General features: G+C 40.9%; 2 protein-coding genes across 2 annotated transcripts; one reads left to right on the forward strand and one right to left on the reverse strand.

The window, feature by feature from the left end:
• Positions 1-2,199: 2,199 nt before the first annotated feature.
• Positions 2,200-5,424, reverse strand: LOC134813231 (uncharacterized). Its single transcript, XM_063820920.1, has one exon. It carries the CDS (start codon positions 5,422-5,424, stop codon positions 2,200-2,202), a length of 3,225 nt encoding a protein of 1,074 aa, XP_063676990.1.
• Positions 5,425-10,222: 4,798 nt separating this feature from the next.
• Positions 10,223-15,471, forward strand: LOC134812164 (serine/threonine-protein kinase TBK1-like). The gene is made up of 5 exons (XM_063819403.1): positions 10,223-10,443; positions 10,619-10,880; positions 11,038-12,785; positions 12,966-13,097; positions 14,117-15,471. The coding sequence occupies exons 1-5, from the start codon at positions 10,255-10,257 to the stop codon at positions 14,276-14,278; spliced, it is 2,493 nt and encodes an 830-aa protein (XP_063675473.1). The 5' UTR covers positions 10,223-10,254; the 3' UTR covers positions 14,279-15,471.
• The last annotated feature ends 317 nt before the right edge of the window (positions 15,472-15,788 follow it).

A 15,788-nucleotide genomic window follows, 5' to 3' on the forward strand; every position in this document is an offset into this window, starting at 1 on the left:
TACTTACACCATACTCCACAAATGATATATATATATATACACAAACACACTAGTACCGAGCAATCGCACTGTAAAACATGCTCACGGTACACTCAAAATTGGAAATATTCAACGGCTTGTATATGAAACTTACACTTACACTCAGTGTACACCCAGTGTTAACTAGTATTACACACTGGTAAACTCTACGTAACGCGCGAAAATAATAATTCTATGGCGTTTTCATTGTCACATTTCACGTCGACGGGATTAAACGCGCGCGCGCGTAACATCTTATCTTACTGCTATCTCAACTAATAAACACACAACGACTTTGACAATTGACCGACGACTTAACGATTGTGAGTTATGACGGACTTAACTGTATGGGTCAACTACTAAAACTGCATTGTATACTATCTTAATCATTATACTGGACATGAGATGACGAAGTATCTTGAGCAGCACTTTATACCTCCACTTAGAACTTGATTAGTCACGAACAATAGAATCATTATAAATCAATACAATAAAACATCTTGATCAATAAATGCCTAGCAGCACCAGACAGCAGCCGTGTACCTTTTTCAACTCCACGGAGTCCCTGATGGACTTTTGTTTACTTTTGTTAATAATTTGACCGCAACCTTTCTTTCTCGAAACACAAATCCTACTGTACTTCATTACAGTATTAAGATAATATAATATAAAGCAAATCATGTGAATATATGACTACGAAATAGATCTATAGACTTGTCCATAATATTTAATACCGTATTGATGGTTTTGAATTTTGTATATTGAATTTTAATGTGAAGCGTTTACTCTTCCCCTCGGCAATTAATTAGAAAGTTAGATTAATGACAATAATTGCCAAATGACGTAGTAGATATAGATGTTCAATGTTGTAGAGTGATTTCAAGAGTAGTGGTCCACAGGGGCCCGAAAAAGCCGTACAGGCACTTGGGTCCTTATCCTTGTCACTAGTCCCAATTGGATTCACTTTACACAAAACATGAACGTTTACAATTTAGACGTACACATTGGCACGATATTTATTAGAAAGCAAACAGTATAAAATAATACGTGCGTGCGCGGCTTGAGCCGCGCCGCATAACAATTTATGCGTTTAGGGGCTGGAGTACGCGTGTTTACAGATTAATGAATTGTTGCATTGTAAATATTTAAAGTTGACGATATATTATGATTTAATAGTAAATTTTTCAAAGCTGGCTTTGGACTCAGGTAAAATTATAATTTATTTATTTAAAAGAAAAAACCACGGATAGTTTTTAATTTACATAGTCGTATAACTATAATCAAGTTAATCCTGTTTTCAAGAATGCGCGGCTTTGGCGGCCAGTTATTGACTTGTACATAAAATTGAATTTTAAATAGAAATGTGAATGTATTAAAATTTAAAACTTTCAAAACGGAGGCTTATAAATATTATTATATTATCATTGTAAAATAAAGGATAAAATTTTAAATTTGTTTCACCTATATAGACTACGTTGCCTAATGGAATTTTTAGAGTTGAGACACAGTTAATAAACTGCGGAGTGACTAAAATGCTATACAGCAAAAACAGAAAGCTCCAACCAAACACTCCACCTACTGATCCTAACCACCCTAACAACTCTCAAGCTCTCTCTCTTCAACCCTCATTCCCTCACTCCTCTTGGTGCACAAAACCATTCTAACCTATGTATGTCCCCCTTACGGGTTCCACAAGCCCAACGGTACATAGTTAGACGAAAAACAGAGAAGCCTTGATTGCCAGATCAAGGACTGCATCAGTAGCAGCGAAATACGGATATACCTTCTCCCTTACAGTCAGCGAGCTGACAACTATCTGACTGTGTCTTTTAGGCCTTGCCACACCACCTTCGCTATTGCATCCGCTCGCCCGTATTCACTGACACATGCCACACCTGGGTTTAGTATGAAGATGTACACATATTCACCCAAGATGCGGAGATGCCTCAGTTTAGCAAGTTGAGATACAACAGCAAACTCACAGGAGCATGGATCAGAATCATCAGTTACCAACCTGACACCGTTTCGGGGCTTTAATCGCAATACGGTTTCCTGTCAGGCGCCCCAGCAGTCCACCCTTGAACCACCATCTGATCCGAGAGTCACTTGAGGAGACCCGTTAGAGCTCGCAATTGGCGACGAGATAACGTTTATGGTTCCTCTAGATGTTATAGTGAACTCTCAAGCTCCAACCTTCCTGAACTCCCACTCCCTCTTTCTCGATAACAAGTAAATCCATCTGGAACAGTGGGCTGCCTCTTTCCCACTGTCCCGTACCAGCTTCTTCAGCTCTCTTCCTCTAAAACCAATCCTCCTCGCAGCTCTCTCCAAACTCTGCGCAACCACTCCCCTAGCTCCAACTTCGACTGCGGCATTATAACAGCACCAACCTTTCGCCTGAATCTCAGCCTGCAGACCACTGTATCGGTCGAGTTTGTACTCGTGCGATTCAGCGATCCGCTCTTCAGATGGTACTGTTAGCTCCCACCAAATAACTGTCTTTGCCGACCTTGAGAATATCACAAGGTCCGGCCTCAGCCGTGTTTCCACAATCTCACTGGGAAACTTAAGCTGCCCCTCAAGGTCTGACAGCACTATCCAATCCCGATACCCACTCAGGATCCCAAAACCACGACTCTCCTTCCGGTCGTCTGTACCTGCTTTTCTCCTCCCAGCAGGAATAAAATCAATGAACTGTCTTCCATTGCCGGCCTTGTTCTTATAAGTGTTCACTCGGCGATCACAATGGAAGACAACCTGTTCAGAGATCTGCTTCAGAACCTTGTCGTGCCGCCATCTATACCTTCCTTGACTAAGGGCCACCTTACACCCAGCCAAAATGTGCTGAATGGTGCCCATCCTCTCCTCACATAACTTGCACTTCCCATCCTCATCTTCACTCCACTTGGAAACCATAGAGGGGGTTAAGAGGGTGCCGTACACAGCACTTAGCATGAACCCAATAAGTGAGTCACCATACTTAAAAAGTGTATGCCAGCTCAAATCCGTCTTCATTACGAGCTCTCTCCACTCACCCCACCTGCTCTGCATCTCCAGAGAACCTACTTGCACCTCCCTCTCTCTTTCAATGTTCTCCTTCACTCTCAGCATAACCTCCCTCTCTCTTTCCCGCTCATCCATCCTCTCCCAAGGTTTTTTCCAGTCACCAAAACCGATGCCAACTCTTTTTTGAGGTTGCACCATCCCTCGCACCGATTCACAGACCAAATCTCTTCTGGCCTCTTCCAGTTCTGTCTCAGGCCTCCAAACTCTACCAGAACGAACTTGGGGCTGGACTGCTTTAATCAGGTCATCCTTAGATGTCTGATAAGATTGCAACAGTCGACACTTCTCTATCTTCCATGTATCTGTCAAGCTGCTCACCGGTAAGGCCACACTGGATGATTGACTGAACAGACAAAGACCACTCAGAGTGTGCCCCACCCCCAACCACTTTCTGAGGAAACTGTTGGTATTCTGTTCCCATCTGGTAACTGTTGTGAACGGAATATCATAGATGGCAAGAGGCCACTTCAGTTTTGGAAGGACCATGTACTGATATCCCCAGCACTTCTGGAGTCCAGTAAGGGAACTTTCATCGAGTCTCCGAAGAAAAGTGTTAAGGTCGACCTTCGTTGAGTCGATGACTGATTTGTCATTTCCTTCCACTCTTATCCATCTCCCAAGGAATTTTATCGGCTTCTCTGACACATTCGGAATCACCTCACCACCCAACTGCAAACACAACTCTCTCTCCACCTCCTCCTCTCCTACCACTACCTCCTCAACCCACCTCACAGCCACTCCCTTCTTCAACACCAGTGCTCTGGACTTGGAGGACTTTAACTTAAATCTGGACCAGTCCACATACTTCTGAAACACATTGAGTAACGTTTGCATATCTTCTGCACGTGCGGTGGTCAGACAGCTATCGTCCATAAACAGCTTCAGAGTTGGTATTGGTGTGTCATCCTTGATGTACTCAATGCTTCTCGGAACCTTAGACTTTAGGTGTTCATGCCCAAGGTTCATGCACAAGACAAACAAGATGACTGATATCACACACCCCATGAAGATTCCTATCTCAAACTGCTGCCAGTCTGATGTCACCGTTCTTGAGGAGAACCTTCCGAATACCCCGGAGAAGTACCGTAGGATAATGTTGATAACCTTCTCAGGGACGTTGTAGAAACGGAGGGCCCTGGCAATCAGAACATGGGGTACCGCTCCGTAAGCGTTAGCCAGGTCAAGCCATACTACACTCAGATCCTTCTTCTTGACCTTTGCCTCCTTCAGTACCTCCCACATGGCACCAAAATGCTCCGTGCACCCACGGACGCCTGGCACACCACCCTTCTGTATAGAGAGGTCTACATATCCATTCGAGACAACAAAGCTGGTCAACCTCTTCGCCAGGATCGCCAAATAGATCTTCCCTTGAATGTTACCCAGGGAAATAGGCCGTCCTGAACTTGGTGAAAAGTCGCCATCCGCCTTTGGGATGTAGACACCCTCGAAATACCTACAATTGTCAGGATATTCTTCTAACTTATATCCAGTTCTTAGCAGGTCCCAGAGATTCTTGGCAATACCAGGACATCTCTTGTACACTGTGTACGGGATCCCGTTGTTACCCGGGGCACTCTTGCTCCTTGCCTTCTTTACAACCTCCTCAAACTCCTTCTTGGATACCGTTGTGAGGTCAAAGGCAACAGAGGGTTCAGGAGCACACTCAGGCAGACCCTCAAGTATACCAAGGGGCTGCTGCCGGGCTGGATCTCCGTATGTTCTGGCCAAGTGATCATCTAGCTCCTCCTTTGAACACTTAAGCTCACCCACTGGACTTGGATTTAGCACTCCCTTGACTGTCTTGAAAGGGTCGCGTCCAAAATCCCCTCTAACTCTCCTTATCTCTCTCTGCTTCTGTCTCCTTTTCTCAGCCCTCCTCAACTTCATCAAACGACCAGCCAACACTCTCAATAATGCTTCATAACCATCCTTCTCTATCTCACTCCTTGCCTTCCTTTTCTTCCTCCTCAACTGCTTCCTCTTTCCAATCAGGCTGTCAATCTCCTCCTTTCGTCTGTTCTTAAAGCTCATGGACTTCTTTCCACTACCAGCACCTACTTCAACAATACCAAACAACTTGACACCCTCGTCGTACACTACATCACAATGACTCACCATCTTCTCTTGAAATGGTTTCCGCTTGAGAACCACTGCAAACTTCTCTACCACACACTCATCAAACTTACTCCATCGACCATCATTGGACGCCGGCCACTTCACCTTGTCTCTTTTGCTAGCAGGTGGTTCGACTGAAATTCTCTTGTCAAGGAGAGCCCGGATATCTCTAGCACTGTGGTTGTTTTCCTGGCTAGATACCTCCGTCGAAGTTACAGGCATACTGCCAGCCGACGACTCCCCTTCCCAAATGCACTTCATTCGACCCCGATGGATATTCCTGCCTTTGACTGTGTCAAACCGACGTCCACATACACAGATACAACTCTGTCCCTCTCCTGCTTCAACCGTCGAGGACTCTCGACTACCTAAGTTTGTCCTTTTCCGGAGTACAGGTAAGTGGAGGGATGCCTACAAAGCCTTTATTGTTAACCCGGGCAACTCGTCTCTAAATAAAGACTCCCGGGGCCTTAGAGAAGCAGGAGGCGTGGTACCGATGTAGGCTGAGGTAGCCACTTTTATGACCCCGTCTGACTTCTCTATTGCAGATCCGCTGCAGGCTCCGACCACTACCCAACCTAAAGACCAAAACCAGGCATACTATCTGTCTTATCATATGGGTCTTACCCCATGGTAGCTGGCCTATCCCAGCAGTATTCAACAAAGCAGAGTTGAGACACAGTTAATAAACTGCGGAGTGACTAAAATGCTATACAGCAAAAACAGAAAGCTCCAACCAAACACTCCACCTACTGATCCTAACCACCCTAACAACTCTCAAGCTCTCTCTCTTCAACCCTCATTCCCTCACTCCTCTTGGTGCACAAAACCATTCTAACCTATGTATGTCCCCCTTACGGGTTCCACAAGCCCAACGGTACATAGTTAGACGAAAAACAGAGAAGCCTTGATTGCCAGATCAAGGACTGCATCAGTAGCAGCGAAATACGGATATACCTTCTCCCTTACAGTCAGCGAGCTGACAACTATCTGACTGTGTCTTTTAGGCCTTGCCACACCACCTTCGCTATTGCATCCGCTCGCCCGTATTCACTGACACATGCCACACCTGGGTTTAGTATGAAGATGTACACATATTCACCCAAGATGCGGAGATGCCTCAGTTTAGCAAGTTGAGATACAACAGCAAACTCACAGGAGCATGGATCAGAATCATCAGTTACCAACCTGACACCGTTTCGGGGCTTTAATCGCAATACGGTTTCCTGTCAGGCGCCCCAGCAGTCCACCCTTGAACCACCATCTGATCCGAGAGTCACTTGAGGAGACCCGTTAGAGCTCGCAATTGGCGACGAGATAACGTTTATGGTTCCTCTAGATGTTATAGTGAACTCTCAAGCTCCAACCTTCCTGAACTCCCACTCCCTCTTTCTCGATAACAAGTAAATCCATCTGGAACAGTGGGCTGCCTCTTTCCCACTGTCCCGTACCAGCTTCTTCAGCTCTCTTCCTCTAAAACCAATCCTCCTCGCAGCTCTCTCCAAACTCTGCGCAACCACTCCCCTAGCTCCAACTTCGACTGCGGCATTATAACAGCACCAACCTTTCGCCTGAATCTCAGCCTGCAGACCACTGTATCGGTCGAGTTTGTACTCGTGCGATTCAGCGATCCGCTCTTCAGATGGTACTGTTAGCTCCCACCAAATAACTGTCTTTGCCGACCTTGAGAATATCACAAGGTCCGGCCTCAGCCGTGTTTCCACAATCTCACTGGGAAACTTAAGCTGCCCCTCAAGGTCTGACAGCACTATCCAATCCCGATACCCACTCAGGATCCCAAAACCACGACTCTCCTTCCGGTCGTCTGTACCTGCTTTTCTCCTCCCAGCAGGAATAAAATCAATGAACTGTCTTCCATTGCCGGCCTTGTTCTTATAAGTGTTCACTCGGCGATCACAATGGAAGACAACCTGTTCAGAGATCTGCTTCAGAACCTTGTCGTGCCGCCATCTATACCTTCCTTGACTAAGGGCCACCTTACACCCAGCCAAAATGTGCTGAATGGTGCCCATCCTCTCCTCACATAACTTGCACTTCCCATCCTCATCTTCACTCCACTTGGAAACCATAGAGGGGGTTAAGAGGGTGCCGTACACAGCACTTAGCATGAACCCAATAAGTGAGTCACCATACTTAAAAAGTGTATGCCAGCTCAAATCCGTCTTCATTACGAGCTCTCTCCACTCACCCCACCTGCTCTGCATCTCCAGAGAACCTACTTGCACCTCCCTCTCTCTTTCAATGTTCTCCTTCACTCTCAGCATAACCTCCCTCTCTCTTTCCCGCTCATCCATCCTCTCCCAAGGTTTTTTCCAGTCACCAAAACCGATGCCAACTCTTTTTTGAGGTTGCACCATCCCTCGCACCGATTCACAGACCAAATCTCTTCTGGCCTCTTCCAGTTCTGTCTCAGGCCTCCAAACTCATTTTTCAAATTATTTAAAGATAATTAAGACAAGAGTACCAATTTCAATGTTCTCTTTGATCAGCTATAATTTTAATCATTGAATCAGTATTTTTATCTGTGCTCTGCGTAATGCATCACATGAATCAGTTTTTTAATCTATTAACTTATTACACATTTGTGCTCTGCTTTAGCATCACTTGATTATTTAAAAAAATTGTTTGTTCAGGCCATGACCTTATAGTCAGCCAATTGGCCATTGCTATATTATGTGTATATTGTTTGAATATTCTTTCTATGTTCTCTTTGTTCACCATATCTCACAGGAAAGACAATATGTTAATCACACCTTCTCCAAATAAACAATTCATCTATAAATCAGCGTGGCTGTTTTGTAAAATTGGCTCATTTAATTTTAATTCCTCTTGTTCTTCTGTTAAGAATGAATTACAAAAGTCATTGATGAATGCCCAAAACAGGTATGGTGCTGAATGGAATGACAAAAATTTCACTGAATTCTAAGTTAAACACAATATAATCCAGGTATCGGCAGGCGCTGCCGCCAAACGTCATTATCATGGATATACTTCTTTATTTTCAGCAGCTAGTATGTTAGCGCGCACAACAAGGCGCGCTAGCATTTTACCGCCATTCTAGGTTTCACTGATTTCTGGGCCACAATACACAATATGTCCAATTTGATTCTAATTGTTGCTCCTAATCTGATAATTCTAATGACAGTGACTGCTCCCTATTAACCAACCGACCAACATTTTCGGTCGAACCCTAAAATTACTAATACCAAATTTAAACCCCACATATGCGTGTATAGTCTCCAAATCTTCTCTTATCTCTGCTCTCGGACTTTGTTCTTTTGAATAGAACTATTTGTATACTTTAACAAATAGTGATTTTAACTTTGAGATAAACTGCTATATTATTATATTTTTGTACCAATGTTCACCTAACTTAACGTCTCTCACTGACACCATCACCCGGCAACCAATTTTAAAGTAAAATTTATTAACGATCTGACTACAGACTGGCGGTCAACGTTCCCCGTATAGTAGCTCAACGGAGGGGGTAATCAGGGCACGTGTTAATGAAAAATGTACGTGTCCTTCCACAATCCCTTCTGTTGGGTCACACGTTATTGGGAACTGAGATCGCTATCGTGTAACTAGAAGCAGTATATGCAAAGTAACTTTGGTGATAGGTGATAGGCAATATGAAATTACACATCTTACTTTAACTTTATCCCGTCACCCATGGACTTATTAATTAACGGCTGGTGGTGGTGTCATCGTTTGTCGTACTCAAAACGTTTCGCGGTTGCGAATGCCGGCCCATCGAGGAAAATCTTTTTACTTTGTATTTTAACCATTATAAAGTATGATTAGTCGAATATAGTACTGAGTTCAAACAGTCCCCGAAACGAAAAAGCAAACATATGATTTTTGTTTTCGGCAACTGAATCGTTGATGGGCCGGCAAATATTTGTTGTCGAGTAGTGTTGAATACTCATATTAACATGATTATTGATTTAATTTAGGAATTGTATATAACTATCTTTGACCAAGTTTAATTGTTAATGAGAATGCACCCCAGCACTGGGCGCGCGCGGCGGCTTTGATGTTAGCGGCTACAAGCTTGAAGCTAGGCAGCTGCAGAAAAAACGCCGCGCGCGTTCACAGTTCAGCGTACGGCTTTTCGTTTTTGATTTTACAAATGACAAAGCAACTTTTAATGATTATTAATGGAATTATCGGATATTTATAATTCAATATGTATTGATTCTTCTTTGGAAAATAAAAATTGTATTTTACTTAAAAAATTGTATTTTACTTTGACTTGTTAAAATTCTATTATAAAATTCAACTGATATCAGCCATTATTGTGATGTCTCCATGAATACTCGTAGGCTGTGGCTTTCATTGCTTGAACATATTGTGTTCTGGAAGACATGCAATCATCCTCATCTCGGTGGTCGATATGCCATACCGGTAATTTAGATAAAATGCAATACACATTCCTTTTTCATCAACTGAATGATACACCGCCAATAATATGATTTGAGCTACATTTGAAGGTAACTCAGTTGAGAGGTAGAGGTGGGCGAGTTTTCAGTCACGTTTTCAGTAAAGTTTGTAGTCTGTCTTTTGTGTTTTCTCTAAGTCTACCATATAACACTCTGATAAATTATCCTCAGACCGTATAGTGCCTTGATTATTTCTTAAATTGTTTTTCAAAGATTAGCTATTTCCTGCTCCCTTATGTCTTAACAGAAGATCGAGAGCTCTCTGGGTGATGATCGAAAATTGAGATAGATTAGAAAAAAAATTGGATGGTTTTCGCGACTGTTGAAAAAGGTAGCAATGGATAGGTTCAAAATCATGTTATTTTCATGAAATGTCTCACATAAACTTAATGTAAATTCTTCTTAAATTGTTCTCTAAACAGAACTCTAGAATCAGTATTAGGGTAGATGATAGCCTGAGGATAGAGTATTCAATTTCCGTTGCTGGTACTTTAATCTGTTGGTAAGCTCTCTCTATCATCGGATGAATTAAATTATAATCCATAAATATTTACCATATTTTACTTTAGGTAAGGCCATATGACTAAAAATGAGTTCTCAGAGACCAGTCTCTCCTCAAGTTCGAAATTCTCAAAACTATGTTTGGAACCGCCTTGATGTGCTTGGTCATGGTGCTACTTGTGAGGTATTCAAGGCTTACCACAAAACTACTGGTGAACCAGCTGCTGTCAAAGTGTTCAACAAAGCTGGAATTTCACGGGACATGTACCAACAACAGGTTTATATTCCCATTGTTCATGCTGTACTTGTTTGTGCTAGTTTAGCAACAAATTGAGTAACTGGTGTTATTTTGTTCTATGATTTAGTACAATGTTTACAGGTAGTAGCATATTTATGAGATTACGAACAATAAATAGCTTTTGCAAAATATCAAACAGAAACACAATTTTCAGAGAGAGTTGCAACTGGTGCAGAAGTTGGAGCATAAAAACCTGGTGAAGGTGCTAGCTATTGAGGAAGAGGATGATGTTAGCGTGTCCCGGAGTATAGTTGTTATGGAACTATGTGAAGGGCGCAGTCTTTTCAGCTTTCTATCCTTACCTGAGAATCGACATGGCCTTCAAGACAAAGAGTTCCTAACTGTTTTTAATGATGTTACGGAAGGGATAAAGTACCTCAGGGAAAATCATGTTGTCCACAGAGATATCAAGCCAGGTAAGAGTTTTGGTTGCAGATTAAAGAATTTTAGTTTTTTTCTTCTTAACTTTTCTTCTATTAAATTGATAAGTCAGATATCTTAAATCTTGATCATTGGTGCATTACCAAATTATTGTGATTTGGCATATATTAAATCAGAAATTTTTCATATCAGGCAATATCATGCGCTGTATCAAAGAAGATGGTTCAAGCATGTATAAGCTCACAGACTTTGGTGGAGCAAGGGAGTTGGAGGAAGATGCTGTCTTTATGTCACTGCATGGAACTGAAGAGTACCTTCATCCTGATATCTATGAGAAAGCGTTAGTAGACAGAAGAGCTCCTGCTAACTTTAGAGCTGAAGTTGACTTGTGGAGTTTAGGTGCAACGTTTTTCCACTCAGCTGCTGGACAGACACCATTTAAAACTTTTCATGGTCGTGGAGACAAAGTTACCATGTTGAAAATGACAAAGAGTAAAGATACTGGAGTCATCTCTGGTATCCAGAAAACGAAAGATGGAGAGATTACGTACAGTAAAGAACTTCCATCTAAAGCACCAATGTCTGCAGAGTTGAAGAAGATAATCGAACCTGTCCTTGGAAGACTACTTGAGAGAATTGATAATAAAGCCATGTCCTTTGATGAGTACTTCGACTGTGTTAGTTCCATCAAGGAAATGATAAGCATAAAACTGCTGAATGTTCCAGAGTGCATGACACACACTGTTTACATTAAGCCAGATTGTTCATTTAATGAATTCAAAAAGAGTGTTGAAAATGCCTGTGGAATCCTCCCAGCTGACCAATTCCTGCTGACAGAACGCTACATTGACATTGAGCACTTGGAGAAGAATTTCATGAGGTATGGTGAGCTTTATGTTCTGTCAAAGTCTGAAAGTGATATGGATGTGACATTCAAATCTGCTCCCCTGACGTACACTCGATTCTCGAAAAATGCCTCTGATCTCATTCAATACGACTGCTCTCTATCAATGGCAATGTGTATTGAAGCCTACCAATACAGTCAGGGACTGGATAGATGCATTCTCCACTCGAACCTTGTGTCACATGCGGTGCAGTCATTGATTGATTACTGTGAAGATAGTCCTAACAGGTTGGAGGTAAACATGTCTGTTCTTACGGCTAAATCCCAGAATTTGGAGGCAAGAAGAAAGGACATTCTCACAACCAACGAGGCTTTCATCAAAATCTTGGACCTTCTTGCTGAAATATTTCAAAAGATTGACTCGGGCACAGTAAATAACATTTGCAAGCTGTCAAATAAAACTTTGCAACAGTTTAAATCTGTTCTATCAAACCACCTGATTGGTGCGATTTGCAACAAACTACATTTACCTTGTGTTCTCGACTTTGATAGGTTCCTCAACTCAATCGAGGTGGTTGATCTGAAACTGGTGATCCAGGTTTTATATGAAATACAAGACGAAGCACTAAAAGATTTCCTACAAAACTGTCTGGCTGCTGAAGTGCCAGTCACTTACATCGTGAGCCTACTGGAAATGTATAAATCCAACCTGTCACTGTGGGCCAAACAGAAGATTTGCAGTGGAAGCAGCATTGACGAACAGCTTCACACATTGCACTCGAAGATTAAGGAGATCCAAGCTAACAGCAGTGGGATTGATGGAAAGATCGGCGAGGTGACAGTCCGCTCTGGGGAGCTCTCCAACATCATGAACAACGTGCTCTCCAACATGATGAAGATAAACGAGCAGTTCGAGATGGATAAGAAGCAGAAAGTCAGGGTCACCTCAACAATAAAGATCATGCATCAGTTGAACAGGAACTATTTGGAGACACTGAAAAGGAGAGCGTTTGATGTGGCGAGTGAGGCAGTTGAGGGTTGTAATAAAATAAACAAGTGTCTTAAACCAAGAGTCGAGGAGTTCCTTACATTACAGGTATTATAATATGTGTGTTTACAACTTACTGTGTATTAGTGAATAAAACGTATGAACACAAATCTTTAATGAAAACTTTCATTTGGATGATTCTTTGTTCGAGTAGATCGATCACCATTTTAATCGATACTGGCACTTTCTTTAAAGCCCATAACATGTTAACAGGGACTGTAATTCCAGGAAATTCTGAGGAAATACAGGCTGGAGTACAAGCAGGATTTCGACATGCTGTCGGAGTACGAGAATAACTTGGAGCAGTGGAGATCCCACATGTTTGAGAGTGTATCTGAGCTGGCCAGTCACATAACTTCGGTTAGTTCTTCTTTCTTTAGTCACATAACCTCAGTTAGTTGTTCTTTCTTTAGTCACATAACCTCGGTTAGTTCTTCTTTCTTTAGTCACATAACCTCGGTTAGTTCTTATTTCTTTAGTCACATAACCTCGGTTAGTTCTTATTTCTTTAGTCACATAACCTCGGTTAGTTCTCCTTTCTTTAGCTTCCCTTTTTTTGGGTTCATAATAGATGTGCTGTCAAGGGATACGATTTTCTGTCTTTTTAATTTTACCATGGTTATGATTATGTTAAGGAATATGTCATTTTAAGGAATACATGGTCTAAATCGTTCAAATTTTTGATATCAAGTAATTTGTGTAAGAAGTAGAGCCTGGGTACACTACAAATCAGTAAGGGATGGCAATAAATCTACGGCCATGGGGAAGCACTACCTAGAGGAGCATGCAGACATTTCAATGCCAAACATACCGTTTCGGTTTATAGTTCGAAAAAGATGTAAAGACTATGTGGACCGTCAATTGTGGCAGTCGGTTCTAATAAAACGTGAAAACCCAGAAATAAATACTCAATTGTCTGAGTCCGTAAATGAAGGTGATTGGATAAAATATACTTGGAAGTTAATGTAATATTGAACTTATAAACCTAGATAATTTTTGATTACTTAGTTTTATGAAGGAGCTATCTTGGTAAAATGTTTGTAGTACTATGAGGAATTGTTCACGGCTTGTTGCGGTGTGGTTTCTTTTAGCCGTTATATTTTATGTTTCTTTTGGAAAAATTTGTGATCGTTGTTGTGTTTTAAGATGTTATTTGTTGTTGTTATTTTCGTAGTATTAATAGATTATTTTAACATTGTATTTTTGCAGCTATGTAAGTTTTCAGTACGTCCTGTTTATGACAAAGGCATGTAGCCGAAACGTCGACAAAGAATTATGTTTTAACACACTGAGTGGAGACTCTCATTTCGTCAACTACAATTAAAAATAATTTGTGTAAACATGGAAACCTCCTTTTAAAACTCTACTCCGCCTAACAGATATCGTTGCCGGTGTTAGAATCTAACGAAATGAAAACCGAGCTGATGTCCCGGATTACAGAGTTTGAGGAAACCAACAAAAGAAACAAGAAGCTTGTAGAGGAGAACACCTCAATGCTAAGGAAGCTTCTTGACCTCTGTAATTACAATTTGAACTCCTGATCTGGAGTTTTAACTGTCTTTTGTTTAAATAATTACTGTCAGGTAATTAATAGCTTTTATTTTTTAATTGACTTGTAATTATCAGTGATTGCGTTATTTGCGGTCCATGTTAAGACTGACAGTTCCTGATAAATGTGGTGAACCTCGTCGGGACGTTGTGTGCTTTTATTAAGATTGTTTTGTAAGTTATGTCGTAATTTTGTATGATGTTGAAATTAATAACAGAAGTTTACCTTCTTTACCTTATTCTTAAGAGGTTATCTGTTAGTTACCCTAGCTGTAACTTTTATAGAAGATTGACAATCAGTGATTCCGTTGTAAATTGGATATGATATTCATCTTTTTATTTCTATGTGGAATATTTCTTAAAATCTCAGTTAAGCTCTTTCATTCAAGATTTGTTACGTCTGAAATTGTGCGTTAACACCTTGCAGATATTTTTCTTGTTCACTTATTCCAGATTATGATTAAGCTTCTGTTTTGATTATGTTTATAAAATGTCCATAGCTTAATTAATGTTCTTGATACTAGCTATGTCTTGATAGTTTAACAGATAACAAATAACTAGGCTTAAATCTTAATTAGATTTTAAACAATAATTTAATTTTAAACGAAAATCATTTTATACCTTCATAGATATTGTCAATTTCATATCTTTTAGTTTGATTTTATTTTTGTAAAGTTTTGTTTGACATTGAACTTAACCTGTGGTTGTGCCTACCAAATTGTGTATGTACAATTGCTTAAGTTATAATTTTTAATTCCGATGCCTTTTGATTAGCTTTTGAAGTATTACTATTTGCGTATATTTTACCGTTTTAAATTATTTTCAAGGGCGTGAGGGTATGATCGAGTAATTTTCGGTATGATTTTATGGTTTATGAGTTTATGTATGTTTTTTGTTGTGAAGGGAATGTGTCGTTACATACAATTTCTTCAGAAAATTAATCATTGGCTCAATAATATAATGATGTTTTCTCACTTCATAAATTGCCGTCATGCTGCACAGCTCCTTGCTGGAAAACTGGTCATCTTTATGTTTTTCTCACCTTGTACATTCAAATATTATGGTCACGTGCAGTTGACTCATATCACGTGATCAATGTACGTGACGATGACCAACTGAACCACTTCTTTATCCTTATCTCCTGAGAAACATTCCTTTCAAAGCTTGTTTTGTAAACATACCTCCAGCCATTGTTTTAATTCCAGACTGCAGACTGCAGGTGTATGCGTTTTACACTTGCCCATTCCTATAATTTGACTTATGTCAACTGCAACGTTCTTACGATAACGACAGATGAAATCGAGATGTAATTTTAAAACATTTTAGCAGATAAGAAGCTATACATTCAGCTGTGTTACAAGCCTATTTTCTGCTTATAATTTGATACTTTTCACTGTAAGATAAAACGACGCTTGGCTCGGGTAAAGTATCAGCTATTTATAGAATCGGTTCCTTTATAACCTGTGGTTGAGTAACAAACACCAGTCCAAAGTTGAATTCTGT

The sequence above is a fragment of the Bolinopsis microptera genome, chromosome 3 (assembly GCF_026151205.1).
Source record: "Bolinopsis microptera isolate Bmic1 chromosome 3, MBARI_Bmic_1.0, whole genome shotgun sequence".
Classification (NCBI taxonomy): domain Eukaryota; kingdom Metazoa; phylum Ctenophora; class Tentaculata; order Lobata; family Bolinopsidae; genus Bolinopsis; species Bolinopsis microptera.

Bases quoted from the DNA above. Each gene is read 5' to 3' on its own strand.
- LOC134813231 (XM_063820920.1), bottom strand. From the start codon at position 5,424: ATGCCTGTAACTTCGACGGAGGTATCTAGCCAGGAAAACAACCACAGT.
- LOC134812164 (XM_063819403.1), top strand. From the start codon at position 10,255: ATGAGTTCTCAGAGACCAGTCTCTCCTCAAGTTCGAAATTCTCAAAAC. The intron at 12,786-12,965 runs GTATTATAATAT...CTGTAATTCCAG, and splicing joins AGGAGTTCCTTACATTACAG to GAAATTCTGAGGAAATACAG. The intron at 13,098-14,116 runs GTTAGTTCTTCT...TCCGCCTAACAG, and splicing joins TGGCCAGTCACATAACTTCG to ATATCGTTGCCGGTGTTAGA.